The 23252-nt window shown below is 41.4% G+C and overlaps 1 protein-coding gene across 3 annotated transcripts in view; it reads left to right on the top strand.

Moving 5' to 3' along the window:
• The window catches only part of LOC121008928 (protocadherin alpha-2-like), a 381217-nt gene that overhangs the window by 13494 nt on the left and 344471 nt on the right, over window positions 1–23252 (top strand). The window contains exon 2 of one of the 3 annotated variants that reach the window (XM_040441729.1): window positions 20100–20110. The exons of the other annotated variants lie outside the window; for them this stretch is intronic. Coding sequence (XP_040297663.1) covers window positions 20100–20110 — 11 coding nt within the window. The remainder of the gene's footprint in view (window positions 1–20099; window positions 20111–23252) is intronic. 3 annotated transcript variants of the gene reach the window in all.

Genomic DNA, 23252 nt, shown 5'->3' with positions numbered 1-23252 from the left:
GAATGGCTTGGTACAACAGAGGCCAGTGACTGCTGCAGTGATTAATTAGATGATCAACAATTCCAGAAGCAATTGGAACCCTGAAGATGGGATCAGCGGCTCAGGAGCAGGTGGGCATTTCAAATAAATCTTTGAAAACCTTTTTAATTGATGTAAGGTTTTTCCAGTAAAACCGTGGTATTACGAGCAAAAATGTATAGCTTATTAATACACGACTTGAAACTTGCCCTCAGCCTGAGGGTGACGTGAATTGACGAGATGTGGCTACCAAAGCAGGGAAGTATAGCCTATATGTTATGGGTGATTGATGTATATGAAGTACACAAAAAATTAATATTTTAAGATCTATAAGTGTAAAGCATAAGTAAATGGAAAATAACAGCAAAAATCCTCCTAATAGTGTAAACCAAGACTAAGGAAACTAAACAACTATTAACCCAATGTTACCAATGTATTACTAATAATTGAGATAATTCTACTATACTTTTACTGTACAGCTAGTTTTTATTAGTTTAGTATTAGTTCCAAACAAGAACGTAGATAGCTTTGTGTTTTGAATGTCGAACATTGGAATGACAGTGAGCAGAAAGATCAATATCAGCAAGAATAATTAAAGATTCATATCTCACTGTATCCCTTCTATGCTGTATCCACATGGTAATAACCCTGGTATAAAATAATAATTTCAACTGTTCAGCAAACAATAAAAGGCAAAGTTTTGCAGTGTTTTATATTATTAAAGAGAACCTGTCAGCTGGATCAAGGCCATTAAACCAGACATAGTGCTTTGTAGAGTTTATTTTGCTAAACAAAATGATACCTGTATGCCAAATATCCTTTGTGCTTATTGATGAGTGAATCAAAGTGAAACGATTTGACTTCAATCCAAATTTTAGGAAAAATTTGATTTGCCACGAATCCAAATTTTCTCACGCGTCATGGTAATGAATCTTTTTTTTTTTCTAAAATGGCAGCTACACATGTTACAAAGTGAAAGTAAGAATCCCAGGAACACAATAAGACCCATAATGCCGTGCAGCCAGCCAATAGGCAGATAGCCATCCTCTGTGATCTTACAGCCCTGTAAAAGTCTAATCCCACCCAGTCTCTGCTATATTACCATGAGTAGAACATACGGACAGATTTGCCAAGCGCTAGGGACAGTAGTTCACAAAGCTTATATATGTAGAATATTGGATAGGGACAGTGTAGGGACAGTGCAGGAACAGTGTACGGAGCATGTAGGGAGAGTTTCTACACACTGTAGAGAGAGCATAGGGAGACTACAGGGACAGTGCAGGCTCAGTGTAATCACCCTGTGCATCTTGTTCAACTGCTGCAACATTCATACTGTTATATATAAACTTACTGTGCATCAGGCAGTCTAATATATAGGTACATTTTTCTAGTTCATCTGTTGCGTCATTTATTTTTATCTGTTCTGTTATACATAGACTTACTGTGCATCAGACTCATTGTCAGCAGGTGGTCTGATATATAGGTGTGTTTATCTAGTTCTCTTACTGCACCATTTATATTTAATCTGTTCTGTTATGCAATAACTTACTGTGTGTCAAACTCATTGTCCATAGGTGGTGTAATATATAGGCACATTTTTCTAGTTCATCTGCTACTACTTAATCTGTTTTGTCATACATAGACTTACTGTACATCAGACTCATTGTCAACAGGCGGTATAATATACAGGCATGTTTTTCTAGTTCATCATACTTAAAGGGAACCTGTCATCAACTTTATGCTGCCCATACTAATGGCAGAATAAAGTAGAGACAGGTGAGTTGATTTCAGTGGTCTGTCATTTATAAGTTAAAAGTAAGTGGTTGCCGAGAACCAACATCACAATCTTTGTAGACTGGGCCTGGAAAAGAGTCACGGCCACCTGAGAAGAGTCCTGGTTATTTATTAATTCTTACTCTTCCTGCTCACCTGCTGATGATTGACAGGCTTCTACCTAGTTTTCTCCCTTTCTTTGTAGGAGAGAAATGACAAATCACCAGCAGATGGGTGAGAGTGCAGGAGATTATGAATAACCATGACTCTTCTCGGGTAGATTTGACTCTTTTCAAGACCTGTGCTGCAATGATTATTATGCTGGTTCTCGGCAACAACTTACTTTTAGCTCATGAGTGATAAACTGCTGAAATCAGCATTTCTGTCACTAATTTATGCTGCCCTCAGTGAGGTCACCATAAAGTTGATGACAAGTTCCCTTTAAAGGGGTTATCCAACATGTATAATGTCCCCCAAAATGCCCGGGCACCGCACACAGGTTATACTTATCCCGCTCCCCAGCACCCGTGTTGCTCCTGCTGCCCACACGGCCAACGCTGCATCAAAACATCCGGCGACGCTGGGAACAGTCAATAGCAGGCTGCAATGGGGACGAGCCTCCCTAGCATCACCCACAATGCTACAGAGGCTCATTCCTCTCACAGCCTGGCCCAAGAGCAACCTCTGTGCCCTCACCTGTCCTGCAACTGCCTCTTTCTTTTGCTGCTGCTTCTGCTCGGGAAGTAATGCATGCTGCCGGGTCTGCTCTGCTTTTCAGCGAGGTCCACTGCATCCTCCCTTAGGTGTGCAACTAGTGATGATGATAGTAAGGTGGGAGCGCGTGGTGCAAGTAGTCAGGGACGCGTGGCTATGATACTGGTGATGGTGACATAAGTGACAAACAGACATTAGTGGATGATGATGTAGCCGATTGCACATGGGAGCCCGGAGAAGAGTGGGCATCTTTGTCATCACGGGGTGAGGGTAACAGCAGGTCCATGAGACAGCAGCAGGGTAGCAGTGTGCCGATGAGCCAACAGGGTGGAAGCAGTGGGAGATCTGGAGCCAAACACTGTCCTGCGTCAACACATGGAGCATCACCATAAAGTTGCCTGGGAAATCTGTGGCACTAAATTAGTGGTACAGCCTGACTCAGCAACCACTGCATCTCCCAACGTCTTCTCCAGCAGTCAGGTATTCCCAACCTTAGCAAAAGGAAGCTGTTGTTCCTTCCCTTTGTCTATTGGTCTAGATGCTTCTCCTTCTACTCCTCATTATGTGTTTTGCCAGTAATCGATCACTGGGGCGATGGCAAAGAGACAATATTAAGCGTGCACTCATCCAATGGCTCAGAAGCTGAACATGCACCTGGCCAAGTTGTTGTTACTACAGACCCCTCTATGCACATGCTCCACTTCCATGACTGCTGGAGGGGGGTGGAGGTCCAGGCGTCTCTAACAGTAGCTGGGCACAGTGTTGCTCGCACTAACCTTCCTTCCTATCACATGTGTTAGGTCAAGCATTGCCACACTGTGTTGGAGCTGATTGGCCTGGGAAAGTAGCCACACTGACGAGCAGTCTCTCAAGTACATCAAGCAGCAAACATGCCCCTGGCTGTCACTCCAACTGGGCAAGGTGGTCAGCGACAATGGGGGCAGCATCATGCACACCCTGAACCTGGGCGAAATAACACATGCTCCCAGCATGGCTCATGTCATCAATTTCGTGGTGCAGTGCCTTCTAAATAAGTAAACTGTCATGTTCAAGATGCTGGCAAAGTCCAGGAGACTGTCCAAGCACTTCAGTCACTCTTATGTGGTGAGGAACACTCTCCTGGACCTGCAGCGACAGAATGGATTGCCACTACACTGCTTAATCTGTGACTTGCCAACTCGATGGAATTCAACATTGCATATGTTCAAGCGTCCGTATGAGCAGCAGAAAGCTGTCAATTTTGTCATGCACCAGCCAGCCTCAGGAGCAGGGAATATGTGTTGCTTTGAGATCAGGTAGTGGCAGCTTATCCAAGAAACCTGTTTGGTGCTGAAGCCCTTCAAAGATTCCACAAAGTTTGTCAGCATGGACAATTACAGCATGAGCAACGTCATCCCTCTCATATTTTTCTTAGAACAGACACTGACGCTCATGCAGCAGGGGACCGCAGTGGAAGGAAGAAAAGCAGCTAATGCATCTTGCTGTCCACCCTTATAGCTGTTCAGGACACACATAGGGAATCTGTGATGGAGGAGGAGAATAACAAAGATGATGATGAGGAGCTGGCACTGGAAGAGAAGAAGGAGTCAGATGTGGAAGAGCAGTAGGATGATGATGAGGATGGCACCTGCCAAGACTCCCAATCATCTCAGTTGGGGGGGTGGGGGATTGGAGCTGAAAAGAAATGGCTCTTTGGGCACGCTGGCCAGGATAGACACCTGTATGCTGGCTTGCTTAGGCAGTGACAGGCGTATTGGTGACATTAAACAGTCTGATGATTACTGGTTAGCCATGCTTTTAGACCCTTGCTACCAAGGCAAAATGAGCAAATGTTTTCCTCTGGCAGAAAAGGAGGACAGATTAAGTTACTACCAAGAAACACTGTGTACGTAGTTTGCCGCAGCTTACAGAGAGCAAATGCCTGCCCCCAGCGTGTCTAAAAGGGAGGCCCCTGTTAGCCCCCCCACAAAGTCACCTCCCCTCCTACCACCACAAGTATCAGAAGCCACAGCAGCAGTAGCAGCAGTAGTAGCTATTTCAGTCTAGTCAACATAATGGAGCAGTTTTTCAATGTGCCGTGTCATGCTGAGGCCAGTCAGCAAGCTGACAGCTCCCCCTCAACAGCCAGGTTCAGGCCTACCTAAATTATGGCCAGTCTCTGTCACATACCCACTTCCCTGACCCCATGGATTTCTGAGCAGGCCTGAACTGCCACATCATGCTCTCTATCCGTCTGTCTGTCTACCTATCATAACATTCATACAGCTGCTGTGTATTGTACTCAGTTTTTTTTTTTTTGGAAGGGGGGGGGGGGTTAAAGGCTATGAACAATTTTTTTTTATTATTGCATTGTACAAATTTTTAGCTAAAAATCTTTTTTTTTTCAATTGATGAGCCGTTTATCTGCACAGCTTTGAGTTTATCTACTAGCATGATCTTTTTTCTCTTTGCTCCATTAGAAATGGAGCTGACAGGCTCCTTATCTCTGATCTCTGACCTTATAAGCATTAAATAAAGCTCAATTCTTATCTTACTGCTTAAGGCCTGTTTCATATTTGTGTTAAAGAGATGGCAGGCTGTTCTGGAAGGGAACAGCCTGCTGGATCTCTCTGCATTACGGTATTGCCTTCCGGCCCCATTCACTATAATAGGGACCAGCAGTGATCAGGCTGCACCCTGGCAAATATGCAGAGAAGAGGTCAGACAAAATAGGCTGGGCACAGCGGTTTTCATCCAGCCATTTCTCAACATGTTTGCCGGGTTGCGGCAAGATCTTCACTGGTCCCAATTATAGTGAAAGGGGCTGGCAGATGTCAGTTACCATCTGGCAGTACCAGATCCAAACATTTCCAGCAGGCTGTCGGAGATGTAAAACGCAAATGTAAAACAAACCTAATTCAGCACATTTTATTAAGTCAGTATAACAGTTTAGTGACAATTAACTGATTTGAGGGAAAATAATATGATAAATTTAGTAGTGTAGTGCCATTTTAAAAAGTATGGTGGCTTTCAGAAGGTGCTAGCCATGTCTTGGAGAATGTCTGTTCATTTCTGCCATTCTTATGTGGATAAAAATGTACTCCTGGACTTGCAACAACAGAACAGTCTGCCATTGCAACACTAGGTACATGATGTTCCAACTCTTTGGAATTCTAATTTGCATATGCTAAGGTGTCTGTACGAGCAGTGCAAAATGATCAATTATTACATCATAGCAGACAGCATGTGTTATTTTGAGGTCAGGCACTGGGAGTTCATCGTGGACAACTGTTGAGTACTCAGACCCTTCGAAGAGGTCACCAGATTTCTCAGTAGGGACCACTGCAGTATCAACAATGTCATCCCTCTGATATTTATATTAGATCATATTCTCATGCTGATGCAACATAGAGTGATGGAAGAAGAATAGCTTCTGAATTTTGTTAGACCCCTTGATTATTATAGTTCTTTATTGCTCAAATGTTCAGGTGCCATAAGATCTAGCCCCACAAACAGCTCTGCTAAATAACACCTGGCACTCCAGGATTTTTCTCACGACCATGTCACAAGGTGATTAGTAAAATCTCTAATGTTATTGAAAAATATGGTATATGTGCGGAAATATTCATAGTAACATACATAGTACATAAGGCCAAAAAAAGACATTTGTCCATCCAGTTTGGCCTGTCATCCTGCAAGTTGAACCAGAGGAAGAAAAAAAAAAAAAAAAAAACTGTGAGGTAGAAGCCAATTTTCCTCACTTTAGGGGAATAATAACTTTGCTATGTCTGCCTTGTTCACAGGAGCCCAGAACTGTACACAGTATTCCATGTGTGGTCTGACTAATGATTTGTACACATTACATCTACGGGATCTCTTATGATATACCATTCTAGATCCATAGACATTAATATGGAGTTGCTCCCCCTTTTGCAGACGAAGTGTCTTACTCTCTTCTCGGAAGGCATGGTATGTCCTGTATTGGTGATCTCAGGATCTATCAGGTGGATGGCAGCTCTAGGACCAGTAGTAGCAGTAGTGTTAGCAGTTCTAGGGGCGTTGCTACGGTCTCAAAAGATCTGGGGCCCAAGCCCCAATGAAAATGGCCCTGCTCTCTAAGTGCCCCCCCTCCCCCTGCACACCGCATTTTGCTGTACTTGCTATACAGCAGCACATACCTCTCACATCCAGGGTCTCTCAGGTGACGTCTCCTCTGATGTAGATCTTCTCTGTCATCATCTTCTCCATTTGGTCCGTACAACTTCTATCAGCTACGCCTCGTCTCTGCAGAGTGTCAAGCACAGACATCTTAGCTTCCTCGCATTTCTATCATCATCCCCCAACCTGGAGTCCCCGCAGTGTTATTCAGCTGCTCGCTGTGCTCCCCAATACCCCCCAAATACTATCCTAAAGAAATATGAGTGCCCCCATAGTAATAGTGCTCCTCATAGGCCCACCAATAGTAATTCCCTTCTAGAATGCCCTCATTAGAAATACTGCCCCCTACAGTGTCCCCAACAGTGATAATGCTCCCCAAGAATGCCCCCATTAGTAATACTGCCCCATACAGTGCCCCCAATTGTGATAATGCTCCCCAAGAGTGCCACCATTCATAGAAAAACCCTCCAGTATTAATGATACCCTCACAGAGGCCCCCTATTGTTCCTCCTATTGGATTCTGTTATTTTATCCATAACGGTGATGTTAACCTGCCCTAAATAACATAATCCCCTCCCACAGACAACTTTAATATACAGTCCCGTGTAAATAACATCACCCTGCCCCAGCCCCATCCAACATTCAGTCCCATGTAAATAACATCACTCTCTCCCACAGCTGCCATCAACATACAGTCCCATATAAATAAATTCACTCCCTCCGCCTGCCCCCTCCAACATACAGTCCCATATAAATAACATGACCCCCTCCCCATCCACCTCCAAAACACAGTTCCATGTAAATAATATCCCTTCCTTCAGCCCTAACATGGAGTCCTAGTTAAATAACCACAACTCCCAGCATTGCTCTGCCTCTTCCTTCACTTACCTCTCCTCATGTAGCAGACCTCACCACAGCTTCTTCCCCCAGGTCTTCTCCTCTTTACTGCCATCCTCTCCTGCACTAGTCACATGATCACATGATGGTGACATCATCGCAGGTCCTTCTCAACCACTGCCTGTTTTACTGGTCACATGAACTGTGATGTCATCACAAGTACTTCAGCTCTTCCAGTGCATTAGATTCAATTGTATTGCCGTCCTAAGGACAGCAATACAGTTGTATCTAGCAGACAGGACATTCGAGGCCTGGGACAAAACATCAAGAGCCCAGGCCCCGAATGTTTTAACCTACCAACGCCCCTGTGCTAATCTGTAAACTTCTGGTTCCACACAGCAATTAAAGGATTTCTCCCTGGTTCTGCCATCAATTTCCATGTATATTAAAAAGCTTGCCCAAAAAGATTGAGAAGTCTTCTGATCACCTGCTTTACTAGGATGTCTCCAGCTTTCAGACACATAGGCAAGTTCTGCCTTACCTTAAGTCCTAAGTCTATGAAGATTTCAAAGTATTTATTTATTATTATTATTTTTTTGCCATCTTTGATTTTCTTGGGGGTTCAGGAGATCCTGTTCATGTTCCATTACCACATCAAGTTTTCTCCTACCTAGTCCTCCTCTGAGCAGAATCCAAAAAGACTACTAAGTTCTTTTTGAGGTGGGGGTGGGGGCTTGGGAGGAGCCCTATGAATCTACTGTATGTGGTACATAACATCCTAGCTGCATGGTATATTACAACATGAAGTAACATTGGTCACATGCCCTTATTGTGGCAGTGCCTACACAATGATGAGTGAACTGTGTAACTGTGTTTCAAGAATTTGTCCAAGTCTAACCAACGCAAATCCATACTGTGCAACCGATATGTGCATTGTGTGAGCTGGCCTTTTCTTTTTTCTTCCTTTATTACAGAGAGAACAGTATCACAGTCCTGATAAAACCAAACAAAAAGCAACACAGCAGGAGTACAGTACGAGTATGATAATGCATGCTCTGACACTAAATAGCTGAGATAAATTGTCTTCAGGTTCCTTTTAAATAAAAATAGAGCCAGTGAGGGTTCTGCACTATTACCCATTTTGTTCAAATGAATTTTGACTGATGTGAGTAGATGCATTCGGAGAACAGTTGTGAAGAATATGCAGGCAGTAGATAAATTACAGGAATTGAAATGAAAATAATCTGACCTATTAATCATTAATGTGCCTTTTTTCTCAATGAAAAATCACCTCAGTAGTGGAATCAGAGATTAAAACTATACTAGCAGAGACAGTAACCATGGGAACTGAAGCGATTGTTACCTAGCAACGTTTCCTGTTTGTCTGACTGGTAATTCCTGCTTTGATTATGGCAATGTAATTCATTTTGGTCAATTTACCTTGCTCATTGCTGCCTTTACTAGTCAACTCTATTTTTAGAAAAACATCATGGGTATTGCACGGGACTGCGTGTAAAGCTTTTGGCAGATACAGCTAAGAGATTAACGAAATGAAGATATTATTTTTGTGTGTGTGTGTGTGAAAAGAAACAATGAACTAAATTGGGGTTTATAAATGAAAACCCTCTCAAAAGCTAAATTATCACATTTGTGTGGCACTATTTTAGTCTCTATTCACACTATTGGCATTACCTCTTTTATTATCTGAAACATGACAGTTATCATGGATTTGATATTTCACAGATTATATTGGGGGCTGATGGATCCCATTGATTTACAGTATATAAGGGTTTTTCAGGTTTGATATATATATTTTTTTTTACGGGAAAAAAATTGGTCAGTGAACTTTGCTATACCAGTCATCAATGGAAATAGATCCTAATTGTAATGGGAGCCAGTGGAGTATATTCAATAAAGGCAGACCACAAGTCTGCCACTGGGTATGGGTGAAGGGTACTGCATTAGTTATTATACAGTATGGATGTATACAATGCATTCTGAAAATTTTCAGTCCCTTTCTCTTATTTCACATTTTGTTATGTTTTGGCCTTTTAGACACTGGTCTTAAAGCCCCATAGCTGGTGGTGGATGTGGATACGCCGAAGTTATGAATAGGCACCGGCCTCTCCATATTTTCGGCGCATCCAGCGCCAGTTCTAAATGTAAGACAGCTTCTGAACTGTCTTACATTTAGACCATTTTGTATGCATAAAACAGTTGTAGAAAATGGTTAATGAGACGGGCCTGCCGACCCGTCCCCTTTTCCGCCCATGCCCACATTTTTAGAACTGGAATGAGTTGGGCAAAGTCGCAGAAAGCAGCACAACTAACTGTTGCACGGCCATCTGTGCCAAAAATAAACCTAATTTAGGCGTATTTCAGCTTAGTAAATGACCCTTAATGTTCTCTCCATGAAGCACTCAATAACTCATAATGGGAAAGTGAAACGGGGATTTTAGAATTTGTTTCTAATTTTGCTCTTACACTTGAAATTTATCTCGGGGGGGGGGGGGGGGTGTCACATTTCTCTTGTTCATCTTTGAGTTGTTTCTACACCTTGATTGGCATCTTCTTGTAGTTAAGTTACTTGATTGGACAAGATTTGGAAAGACACACCTCTGTTTATATAAGGTCTGACAGCTAATAATGCATATCAGAGCAAAAATCAAGCCATAAGGAGAAAATAACTGCCTGTAGAGTTCAGAGACAGGATTGTGTGGAGGTACAGATCTAGAGAAGTGTACAAAAAATTCTGCTACAGTGAAAGTTCCCAAGAGCACAGTTGTCTCAATAATTCTTAAATAGAACAACAACCAAGATTCTTGCTAGAGCTGTCTGCCCCACCAAACTAAGTAATCAGGGAACAAAGAGAGGTGACCAAGAACCCAAAAGTCACTTTGGCTGAGCTCCAAAGATCCTCTGTGTAGATAGGAGAAACCAGAAGGTCAACCATCATGGCAACACTTCTCCAATCTGGACTTTATGACAGAATGGTCAAAAAGAAGCTTCTCCTCAGTTTTCAGGCCTCAATTTTTAGGGCAATTTCTAGAGGAACCAGGCACTGCTCATAATACGCCCAATACCATCCGTATAGTGAATCATGCTGGTGGCAGCATCATGTGGTGGAGATGCTTTTCTACTGCTAGTGTGAGGTTCTGGGAGATCTTTGCACACAATACCTCTAGTAGTGATACAAGGGACACTAAAATAGCTCAGTGATATGTGCAGGACATCTTATAGCATGACTTCCAACTGGCATTTTTCAGCTAGATATGGCTTGCCCACATACAGCAAATGTTTCTCAGGAATGTCTTGGTCATTCTTGGTGTCCTCCTTGATGCATTATTTTTTGCCATTGAGTATATGCTATATTTCCCTAGCTTCTGCTCAAATCTGCATCTCGTATTGGTAAAGGAATAACAATATTCAGCAATATACACACCTTTACTAACTATATATACACTTCATACACACATGCAATACATATATTTCATGTACATGTTACTTGTAGATTCTGCACATAGGAATTCAGCTTCCATAGGTTTACCTTTACAGATTGTAGGATGTCTATTAGGAGATTGCTATAAATTCCTCTTCATGGGCACCTGTCCGTTCTTCTGACATGATTTATTAATAAGCATATAGAGAACCTGTATTCCATTTACTGTTACTATTTTTCTTAACTCAGTATAATATATCATTCCTCTGCTATTCTTTCTGGAAATGTATGAAATAAATTGACACCTGCGGATTGTTTATAGAGTGTGCCCATATGTCTCACACTCTCTGCACTGTTTGGACAGTGTTAGCATATGTGAGGGTATTCTCCATTGACAAGGAGAATGGTAACATCCAGTTCGGAATGTATTAGTACATATCCAGAAGTAATAACAGAGGAATGGCAGATCTGTTTTTAAATTTGCTATTTTATGAGGAATGCATGTACAGTATTTCCAAAAAGTTACAGGTTTTCTTTCTGTTTTGTGAGGTATGAAAGGGTTTGGGTCTTGGCAAACAACATGCTATAGTCAACTGTATCAAAGTCTATTAAAGTGAATCTGTCACCAGTTGTATGAGGGCAGCATAAACTTGTGACAAAAACCTTGAATAAAACACTCGGGTACTTTCATGAGTCGTTTTACTAAAATCAGTATCAAGCAGTTCCAGTCTGAGCTGAGTCCACTCAATACAGTTCAAGTTCTTGGGAGTCCTCAGATTCATTAGCTCCTTGCTCCGAACAGTTTCTACTCATACTAATCGGTGGCAGTGAGCTGGGAACTCATGAATATGAGGGATCCAGAATGTGCGCAGTGTATTGAGTGGACTACTGCACTTGGCTTGCCCTGGAGCTGCTCAATATTGACTTTAGCAATACAACTGGGTCAGTTCAAAAATGTGACCCAACATATTTCACATGGTATATGACACCATTTTATGCTTCCCTATAAAATTGAATTATTCTGAAACTGTATAATTGTGTACCAAATCCATTTTAGACTCTGCTTTCTGGTCCTTGCTTGATACATGGGACATTCCTAGAGACTAAAGACGTCTGTCAATAGCCAAAGCAGTTACCAGTCTCAGCCAGTAATAGGCTAAGCAGGCATCTTCAGGTTCTTCTTCAGGATCTTCAGGGACCTGGTAACCATTGGAATAAAACCACTCTGAACCTATTCAAAAAAATATCACATGCCTTCAAAAAATCCCTTTAACATTATTTATTCACGTTTTGTTTTGTCTTTTTTAAATAATCCATGTGAATAATAGTAGAATCAGAATTTCTTCAGATTTATTTGGGTATAATTTTAGGAGAGAGATAGAGAGAGCGAGAGCGAGAGAAAGATTTCCCAGGCACTTCAGGTAGAATGTATTCAAACCATAATAAAATTTCTTGGCCAATTTAGAGAAATTGAACCAAAATGAATTTAATTAATGAATTAATTAATGATCCGGCAGGGCACACATACAATGCTCTGCTGGGTCAATGAGAGAGGTGTGACTGTGCAAACTTCTCTCTCTCCCTGCCTGAGACCGATATGTATGATCAGTGCAGGCGCAAGGCTCCACAATCTTGAAGAGGAACACAGCCACCTGCAGGTCCTAATTTACAATGAAAGGAAACAAAAACTCCAATCTCTGGAAGGTAAAGGACCATTATGATGTCATGAGTGGGAGAACAGCCAAGCAAGTGTACATCTTGAGAGCCGTAGTTTTACCACAGCTGGAGTGCCAGAGGTTAGCCATCACAGTAAGGGCTTGTTCACATGACCGTATGACTTTTTCAGTGTTTTGCGGACTGTTTTTCACGGATCCGTTGTGTTTCAGTTTCTGTTCTGTTTTTCTGTTCCGTTTTTCTGTATGGCATATACAGTATACAGTAATTACATAGAAAAAATTGGGCTGGGTATAAAATTTTCAATAGATGGTTCCGCAAAAACGGAAAGGATACGGAAGACATACGGATGCATTTCCGTATGTCTTACTTTTTTTTGCGGACCCATTGACTTGAATGGAGCCACGGAACGTGATTTGTGGACAATAATAGGACAAAACTCAAAATGTAGCGGAACGGAAATGCGGACATACGGAAACGGAATGCTCACGGAGTACATTCCATTTTTTTCCGGAACCCATTGAAATGAATGGTTCCGTATACGGACCGTATACGGAATGCAATAAACGGCCCGTATATGGAACGCCAAATATGTTCATGTGAACAAGCCCTTGCACCCGCACTGAATCCTGACCCATTCATTTCTATGGGGCTGTGCACACGAGCTGTGATTTTCACGCATCACTTGTGCGTTGCGTGAAAATCGTAGCATGCTCTATATTCAGCGTTTTTCACGCAACGCAGGCCCCATAGAAGTGAATGGGGCCGCGTGAAAATCGCAAGCATCCGCAAGCAAGTGGAGATGCGGTGCGATTTTCACGCATGGTTGCTAGGTGACGATCAGGCTGGGGACCCGATCTGTATTATTTTCCCTTATAACATGGTTATAAGGGAAAATAATAGCATTTTGAATACAGAATGCAAAGTAAAATAGTGATGGAGGGGTTAAAAATAAAAATTTATTAACTCACCGAGTCCACTTGATCGCGTAGTTGCGGATCTCTGTCTTCTTCTGTAATGTTGAGCTGCCAGCTAAGGACCTGTGGTGACGTCACATCACATGATCCAATCACATGGTCCCTCACCATGGTGATGAACCATGTGATTGGACCATGTGATGAGCACAGTGACGTCATCAAAGATCCTATTCCTGTGCACAGCAAAGAAGATGACAGAAGAGAAGCCGGGCTGCGCGATCAAGTGGATTAAGGTGAGTTAAATTATAAAAAAAAAAAAATTAACCCCTCCAGCCTTATTGTACTATGCATTCTGTATTAAGAATGCTATTATTTTCCCTTATAACCATGTTATAAGGGAAAATAATACAATCTACACAACACCTAACCCAAACCCGAACTTCTGTGAAGAAGTTCGGGTTTGGGTACCAAACATGCCGATTTTTCTCACGCGCGTGCAAAACGCATTACAATGTTTTTCACTCGCGCGGAAAAATCTTGCATTTTCCCGCAACATACCCGCCTCTTACCCGGGCAAAAAACATGACGCCCGTGTGAAAGAGGCCTAATAATGTGTGTGTGTGTGTGTGTGTGAGAGCGAGAGAGAGACAGATGTATGTGTAGCAGGGCTGTGTTATGTGTGTATAGCAGTGCTGTGTATACAGTTGCAAGAAAAAGTATGTGAACCCTTTGGAATGATATGGATTTCTGCACAAATTGGTCATAAAATGTTATCTGATCTTCATCTAAGTCACAACAATAGACAATCAAAGTCTACTTAAACTAATAACACACAAAGAATTTAATGTTACCATGTTTTTATTGAACACACCATGTAAACATTCACAGTGCAGGTGGAAAAAGCACTCCTTGAAAGCTGAAAAAAATGTGCTATTTATTCACACATGTCATACAGCAACGTTTCGGTTCTCTCTCAGAACCTTTTTTAAGCCAAGTGAGTTGACTTGAAAATGGTTCTGAGAGAGATCCGAAACGTTGTTGTATTATGACATGTGTGAATAAATAGCAAATTTTTTTCATTTTTATTATTTGTTCATCACCCTGAATCGAGGGATCACCGCTGGCACCCATCTGTCAGCTAAACAAAGGAGTGCTGCCTGGCTTTTCATGGAAAAAAAATAAAAAATAATAATAATAATAATAATAAAAATTTTTATATATATATATATACAGTTGCAAGAAAAAGTATGTGAACCCTTTGGAATGATATGGATTTCTGCACAAATTGGTCATAAAATGTGATCTGATCTTCATCTAAGTCACAACAATAGACAATCACAGTCTGCTTACACTAATAACACACAAAGAATTAAATGTTACCATGTTTTTATTGAACACACCATGTAAACATTCACAGTGCAGGTGGAAAAAGTATGTGAACCCTTGGATTTAATAACTGGTTGAACCTCCTTTGGCAGCAATAACTTCAACCAAACGTTTCCTGTAGTTGCAGATCAGACGTGCACAACAGTCAGGAGTAATTCTTGACCATTCCTCTTTACAGAACTGTTTCAGTTCAGCAATATTCTTGGAATGTCTGGTGTGAATCGCTTTCTTGAAGTCATGCCACAGCATCTCAATCGGGTTGAGGTCAGTACTCTGACTGGGCCACTTCAGAAGGCGTATTTTCTTCTGTTTAAGCCATTCTGTTGTTGATTTACTTCTATGCTTTGGGTCGTTGTCCTGTTGCAACACCCATCTTCTGTTGAGCTTCAGCTGGTGGACAGATGGCCTTAAGTTCTCCTGCAAAATGTCTTGAAAAAACTTGGGAATTCATTTTTTTTTTTATGATAGCAATCCGTCCAGGCCCTGACGCAGCAAAGCAGCCCCAAACCATGATGCCCCCACCACCACACTTCACAGTTGGGATGAGGTTTTGATGTTGGTGTGCTGTGCCTCTTTTTCTCCACACATAGTGTTGTGTGTTTCTTCCAAACAACTCAACTTTGGTTTCTTCTGTCCACAGAATATTTTGCCAGTACTGCTGTGGAACATCCAGGTGCTGTTGTGCAAACTGTAAACATGCAGCAATGTTTTTTTGGACAGCAGTGGCTTCCTCTGTGGTATCATCCCATGAAATACATTCTTGTTTAGTGTTTTACGTATCGTAGATTCGCTAACATGGATGTTAGCATATGCCAGAGACTTTTGTAAGTCTATAGCTGACACTCTAGGATTCCTTATCACCTCATTGAGCAGTCTGCACTGTGCTCTTGCAGTCATCTTTACAGGACGGCCACTCCTAGGGAGAGTAGCAGCAGTGCTACACTTTCTCCATTTATAGACAATTTGTCTTATTGTGGACTGATGAAAAGCAAGGCTTTTGGAGATACTTTTATAACCCTTTCCAGCTTTATGCAAGTCAACAATTCTTAATCATAGGTCTTCTGAGAGCTCTTTTGTGTGAGGCATCATTCATATCAGGCAATGCTTCTTGTGAAAAGCAAACCCAGAACTGGTGTGTGTTTTTTATATGGCAGGGCAGCTGTAACCAACACCTCCAATCTCATCTCATTGGCAAATAGCTCTTGGAGATGTCATGAGTCTAGGTGTTCACATACCTTTTCCACTGCACTGTGAATCTTTACATGGTGTGTTCAATAAAAACATGGTAACATTAAATTAAATAAATGTGTGGTATTAGTTTAAGCAGACTGTGACATGGTAACATTAAATTAAATAAATGTGTGGTATTAGTTTAAGCAGACTGTGATTGTCTATTGTTGTGACTTAGATGAAGATCAGATCACATTTTATGACCAATTTGTGCAGAAATCCATATCATTCCAAAGGGTTCACATACTTTTTCTTGCAACTGTATATGTCAGCTGTGAAGCAAAGCTGAGTTTGTCATGGGGTGTACGGTATGTGGCTGTGCTATGTGTGTGTATGTCAGCTACGTAGCAGGACTGTGTTTGTCAAGTGTGTAAGCAGCAGTACTGGGTGTGTAAGTTACTGACATTGACCCCTTCACTTCAATAAACAACCAGGTAAGGTTTAATAAGTAGAATTTTTTTTCTTATTATTTTCTGTTGTTTAAACCTGGGGTGCATACATTGCAGATTATGCACATTTTTTTCACGCAAATTCCTGTGCAGAAAAACCACAGAGTAATACAGTACCAGCAAAATGTTTGAGAGTAGACAATTCTCATGTACATTTTGCAAATAATTTCTACTTCGAAATTGACCTCCCTTGTGGATTTTCCAATCCGCAGCATGTAAATTATGTTTGCGGGATTAGCTGCAAATTTCACTCTTTTCAAATGAAGGGTTAGATCTTTGGCAAAACTATTAGAAACAGTAGTTTTTTGTGAGATTTGGGTACAGAAATGCACATAAATCAGCATGGTAAATCATGTGGATCTTCTATGCATTTATCCACACCTGAGAGTGGGTACCCTTATAGTCAAGTGCATCTTATAGTGTGAAAAATACAGTATTCATGAGGGAACATAGAGGGGGACTTGATACCTAATTGTTTTTACTTTAGAGGACACTGTGGCCTTCACTCACCAGTCGGGTGTGGTGTTTGAGCTAGGACGATGCCACACCACTCACACACCAGTGTAGTAGACAGTGGCTCTTGGCACACTCAGATCCAGGCCCGGAGCTATAATAAGGCAGACGACCAAGCAGCTGCCTTATGGCGCAGAGATGCCAAGCCAAGGGGGGGGGAATGAAACGTTTTATTTTTTTATAAATCACATGCTCGCCGCCGTGCACCCGCAGCTGTTCTCGTCTGTGTGGTTCTCGTATTTTCTCTCTGGACTACTGACAAGTTTGAGGACCTTTCCCACTCAGCCAATCAGTGGCCGCAGCTGTGTCATGTGTCAGGCCAGTGATTTCTCGCTGAGCCAATCACTGGCTTGACACGTGACATAGCTGCTGTCACTGATTGGCTGAGTGGGAAAGGTCCTCAAACTTGTCGGGAGCCCAGAGAGAAGATACCAGGACCACACAGAGGTAGCTGCTGCAGATGGGAACAGGGCCAGGTGAGCATAATGTTTTTTTACACAATATTAATAGAGGGGGGTGACATGGGAGGGGGGAAATGTGCCATGGAGGGGGAGAAATGTGACATTGAGGGGGAGAAATGTGACATTGAGGGGGAGAAATGTGACATTGAGGGGGAGAAATGTGACATGGAAGGGAGAAATGTCAAATTTCTCTCCCTCCATGTCACATTTCTTCCCCTCAATGTCACATTTCTCCCCCTCCATGTCTCATCACCCCCTCCTTTTTACATCACCCCTTTTGTGTCACATTTCTTTCCTCCCATGTCACATTTCTCCCCCTCCATGTCACATTTCTCCCCCTCCATGTCACATTTCTCCCCCCTCCGTGTCACATCACCCCCTTTGTGTCACATTTCTCATCCCACTCCATGTCACATCACCCCCTCCATGTCACAGTTCTCCAGCTCCATGTCACTTTTCTCCCCCTCCATGTCACATCACCCCCTCCTTTTTACATCCCCCCCACGAGCTCTAGTGGGGGGGGGGCGCCAAAATGTAGATTCGCTTGTGTTGGCAAAAATCCTTGCACCGGCCCTGTTCAGATTCAAACTCACTCCACTGTGCCCTGTGTCCTGAACTCAGCAGTGTAGCGGAGAGTAGAGTAGTCTTTACACCAACCTGCTGCTCCTGCTTTACCACCCTGGCAGTTAGCATTCAGCACCCACATGGAAGCACTGTACAGGGATGTACAGTGTTATGTGTGGTGATAGCAAGCACAAGGAGGTCCAAGGTTTGCAGCTCCTGTGCCAAACCCAGGATGGGAAGGGGTGGATTCCACCAGGGTCTGCAAAAGAAGGCCAGTGGCACAAAATGTGAAGGGACCTCAAAGTTGGTTTCTCTTGGGTATTTTGCATATTCAAATAGCCGATGCCCCTGCATTACAATTGTTATTCCATTAAGTAATTTTTGCGAGCATGGATATATATATATATATATATATATGTACACAAGAAAGAAAAAAGAAAGACAGCACCGACTTAAATTGCTAAATAAAAAATAAAAACCGGGTGCTCGCTCAATGGGGACAAGCTTACCCAATATATAAACTGTAAAAGCGAGCAGCACTCCAACACGTAATAAAGTGAAAAAAAGAAAGTTTATTATTTTTATTAAGCTTCAGGAACTGTAATGTGAGGCTGTATCTACTGGGGTCTGTGCAAAATCGCAAAGTAATGTAAAAGTACTATTATTATGAAGTTGTTATATGCAGTATCCTGTAACAAATATTACTATACATTGGTGACTGACACAAAAAATATAATAATTTTTTTATTTCACTCACAATATATAGGATTGCATCACATAAGAGCAGTTGCCTAGTCCATTTCATTTTTGTCATTTTAATTTTCCTTTAAAGTACCACCGCCTCCTCTTACAGAAATCAAATTCCACCCTCAGATCACATCTTATCTAACCATTGTTGGGCATTTTCATACATATACAATATTATCTAATGACATTATAATCAAAATGAATGCTCATCTCATTGCCTTTAAGAATAAGATTCAGCCTGAACCAAAGTTTTGTTATGTGGCTGAAAAAGCCAAGATGAGTTCATGGCAAGTTCAGTCTATATAAAAAAATATATATATAATAATTGTTGAACATAGATGGACATTGTATTTAAAAAGTTATTACTATAGATATGAGACCATCTGGTAAGGAGTATGCCAACCCCCTACAACATGTCTGTCTGGAGGGGACGTGGTTACTTGATAAGGACTCATGTCTTTATCGCACACCTGCTGTATGAGCTTCAATTTATATATACATAATTATATTATATATATATCTCTGTATGGTATATTTAGTTTACAACATATGTTAATCAATAATTCATATAATGTGTTATCTATGTGTAACAATGTATCGATATATATATATGTTATACCATGTATTTACCATTTAGAAGAAACAACTACAGAAACAAGTAAGTTTAAGTTAATTGGATTTCAAAACAATAGTTATTCATGGGAGTACATAAGTGAAATCTACAAGTTCCGATGCCCAGCATCAAAGCCGCTACATAAAGTTTTCATCAAGTCAACCCATATTTCAAAAAGATAAGAGAAGACAGTCAACTCCGACAAATCCAGGATATAGGTAATTAAAAGTGTAAGGAAAAGACCTTCCTCAGTGATTTATGGTAGATAGGTCAAAAAGTTCATGTGAAAGTATTATTAGATATTTAATTTTAATGCTTAAAAAGTTGTTATATTCACCTACAGTACCGCAGTGCCATCTGGAGTCAGATGGGCAACATTATATTATTTCATTATTTGCTCTATACCATTTTAGGAGTTGAGATCACGTCATGATGTTATTAGCATGCAAATACACCCACCTTACCTGATTGGGAATCCCTAATCTAAAGGGGATGATTCTTAGATAAGGGGGGGAATAATTATTCGTGTGCGGAGTAGCATAGGAGAGCAATCAAGAGAAAGAGAGAGGAGAGCGATCAAGAGAAAGAGAGAGAGGAGCGATCAAGAGAAAGAGAGAGGGAGGAGAGGAGAAGTTGAGGTCTATCAAGATGGAAGCCATAATGAGATGCGCTATGATGGACCACCCAGCTTTCCTAGGAGCAGAAGTGAGATTCCTGCTAGGACTTGGTAAGAGACACAGAAAATGATATTTCATTTTATTAAGACTAAGTTGATAGTGTGGGTGAAATTATACCATCTAGATTGGCGAATAAATAAATGATTAAATTAAGTGATCATCTCCATATTGAGATGTAGTCTTAGGATATTGTGAGGCTTCATTCTACCTGCAGAAGAATCTAGACTCATAATCTAGCAAAGCATTAAATGCTTATATATATATATTGATATTGATAGAACATTCTTCGCCAAGCTAAGTGATGGATTCCCACCGGAAAGACGTCAAGTCCTTCCCATTTAAGATCCTAGATCCCTGTTATTTGTCTAAATAGTCTTACCAAAGTTATATATGTGAAAATAGTCCAAGATGGCGGAAGGATACAGTTATCTCTTCTAAGTTATATCCTTGAATGGATTTGCCCATCTTGAAGTCATGTGATGTGTAGTTGGTTAGGGGGGGCAGAATGTATTTAGCATTCTATAATGATGTCTAGGATTAGACATGCCCATCTTGATATCATGAGGTTTTCTCTGAACAGAAGTAATGTATATAACTTATGTTCCTACTTTGATATCCTAACCTTATAATAGCGTGTGTATAATGTGACAAGTTATTTCCACTCACATGCATTGTTAAGCTTGTAATGCTTTATATTAACGCTACATATATTCATTAGCATGTATCATTGTGTTTATTTACTTATATATGTTTATAACCTTGTAACCAATAAATCTGCATATTTTTTATAATATCTGTGTATTATTGTATAATGCAGAACTACATTTTATCATTAACATCATCTCACGTCAAAAAGAGCTTATTTATCTGAGGAAATAGTCGGACTCAGATGTGAATTGTATCAATTAAGTTGTCTACAATTCACCAGGTCATGATTTTAAGAATTTATGACAATTTTTATAAATTTTAATTTTTTTATGGTTAATTATTTTATGACCATAATTAATAATTCTTAATTGAATTATTACCCCCCGACACCATCGTATCACATGTTCCTTCTTTCGGAGCTGCTCTCGTCTTTAGTATGTGTATGGCTGCCGGCTGTTGGCTAGCTGTTTTGAAGCAAAGGAAGGAGTCTGTCAGAAGCACCTGAGATGCTGAGCCCGAGGCTTCCTCTGGATTGCTGCAGACATGTTGGTTTATGCACTGGCACTTTGAAGATTTGAATATTACAGGAAGAGGAGAGGGTCCAGAGCTCACATGGCATCTCTACACTGGATTTCTTCTGAGCTGGATGCATGGCTGCCGATCTAAGAACTAAGAACGAACTGAAGGCTGCTCTCTGCTGGGTGTATAGCTAGCTTTATCCATTTATATTTCCTGTATGACTGACACTGCCCATGTGCTGAAACTCAGTCACCAGCAGATAGCTGAATATCCCCCTGTTGATGCTGATGTCCTCTGACCAGTGCAGTCCACACCATTGGTGCTGCTTTCCTCTGAATGGCTCTGTCCACTCTGCAGTTACTGAAATCAAGCCATTACAAATAGTGTTGGGCGCGAATATTCAAATTGCGAATATTAATTGCAAATATCGGCACTTCGAGAATTTGCGAATATTTAGAATATAGTGATATATATTCGTAATTTCAAATATTCTCGATTTTTTTTTCATCAGTAACCTCCCTTCTTGCTTGTGGTCCAATGAGAAGGCTACAATGTCTTTGTCTGAGCTTAGCAACATCCCTAGCAACCAATAGGAAAGTTACCTACACCTTACTATATAAGAACCTCCCCAGCAGCCCTTGTATGCAGTATTTTTCAGATCTGAGAGAGACAGCAGTGTTTTTGCTCTGCTCTCTGCTTTCCTGTGTCATTACATTAGATAGTTAGTTAGATAGCTTATATATATATATATATATATATATATAATACAGATAGTTAGTGGGGATAGTCAGTATAGGTTAGATAGTGATATAGTGTAGCTGATGGGTTCTGCTGTCCACACATACATAGTGCTGTGATGTCATAATTTCACAATACTTAGTGCACCAATCACTAATAAGTAGTCAGACCTGTTAAAATGTGAAGCTGCACGTATTGTGCTAAAATATTCGCATCAGTGCCGATTTCGCAATCACAAATATATTGGAGCACTCTGTCTGCATATAAAGCTATTGTAATGTTCTGCCGTGCCAACCATTTTCTACAGACTCAAGAAACTTCTAGCAGCTTGAAAAATGTAGCTATAATGATCCACGCCTGTATTTTGCGCACATTACGCAAATATTACATTGCCGATTTTTCGCGATCTAGAAAATAATCTTGAATTCGCGAATTCATGAATATATGATGAATATTCTAGCAAATATTTGTGAAATATTGGGGGTACTGTGCTGGCCCTGTAAGATATAACAGGGTAATCTAGGGCATTTCCTCTTCGTGCTACCACACAGTACTAATGCTCAAATTGTGTCGCTCACAATACTAATGCCCACATTGTGCCCCTTCACAGTAGTTAAGCCCACCTTTGTGCTCCTTCACATTAGTAATGCCCACCTTTGTGCCCCCACACAGTAGTTATGTCCTCCTTGTGGCCCCTCACTGTAGTTATGTCCTCTCTGTGCCCCCCTTTGGCCCCTAGTGCCCTCGCCAGCTCTATAAAAAAATAAAAAAAATACTTACCTGCTTCCCCGATGATCGGCACATCCATCTGTCCGTTCCTAGCAGCAGCAGCACAACCGACATTCTCACATACGCGCGCTGCTCACTGTGCAGGAGGCTGATTCCTGGGCTTTAACAGCTCCTCCCACACAGCCAGCAGCCCCATGTGCAGCCTGTAATGGAACAATGGAGATCAGCTGAGCGATAAAGCAGGGACCGGACATCTCTCTGCTTCACTATGTAAAGGAACTGCCTGGCAAGTGTGCCTCTCCAGCCTCTGCGTTCGAGCTGCGTGCCCCGGCAGTCCCCCCTTGCTACGCATCTGCATCCTCATACTGTCAATGCAGCGCATCACCTCCTGAGCGAGTAGCCGACTGTCAGGAAGAAATGCTTCCTTCCCGACAATTTGCTGCTCCTTGGCACGTACAGTATAAATGCA

Source organism: Bufo bufo, chromosome 1 (assembly GCF_905171765.1).
Source record: "Bufo bufo chromosome 1, aBufBuf1.1, whole genome shotgun sequence".
In the NCBI taxonomy this organism is placed as follows: domain Eukaryota; kingdom Metazoa; phylum Chordata; class Amphibia; order Anura; family Bufonidae; genus Bufo; species Bufo bufo.
Note: the sequence above shows the minus strand (reverse complement) of the source record. Positions and strands in the feature narration are given on the sequence as shown.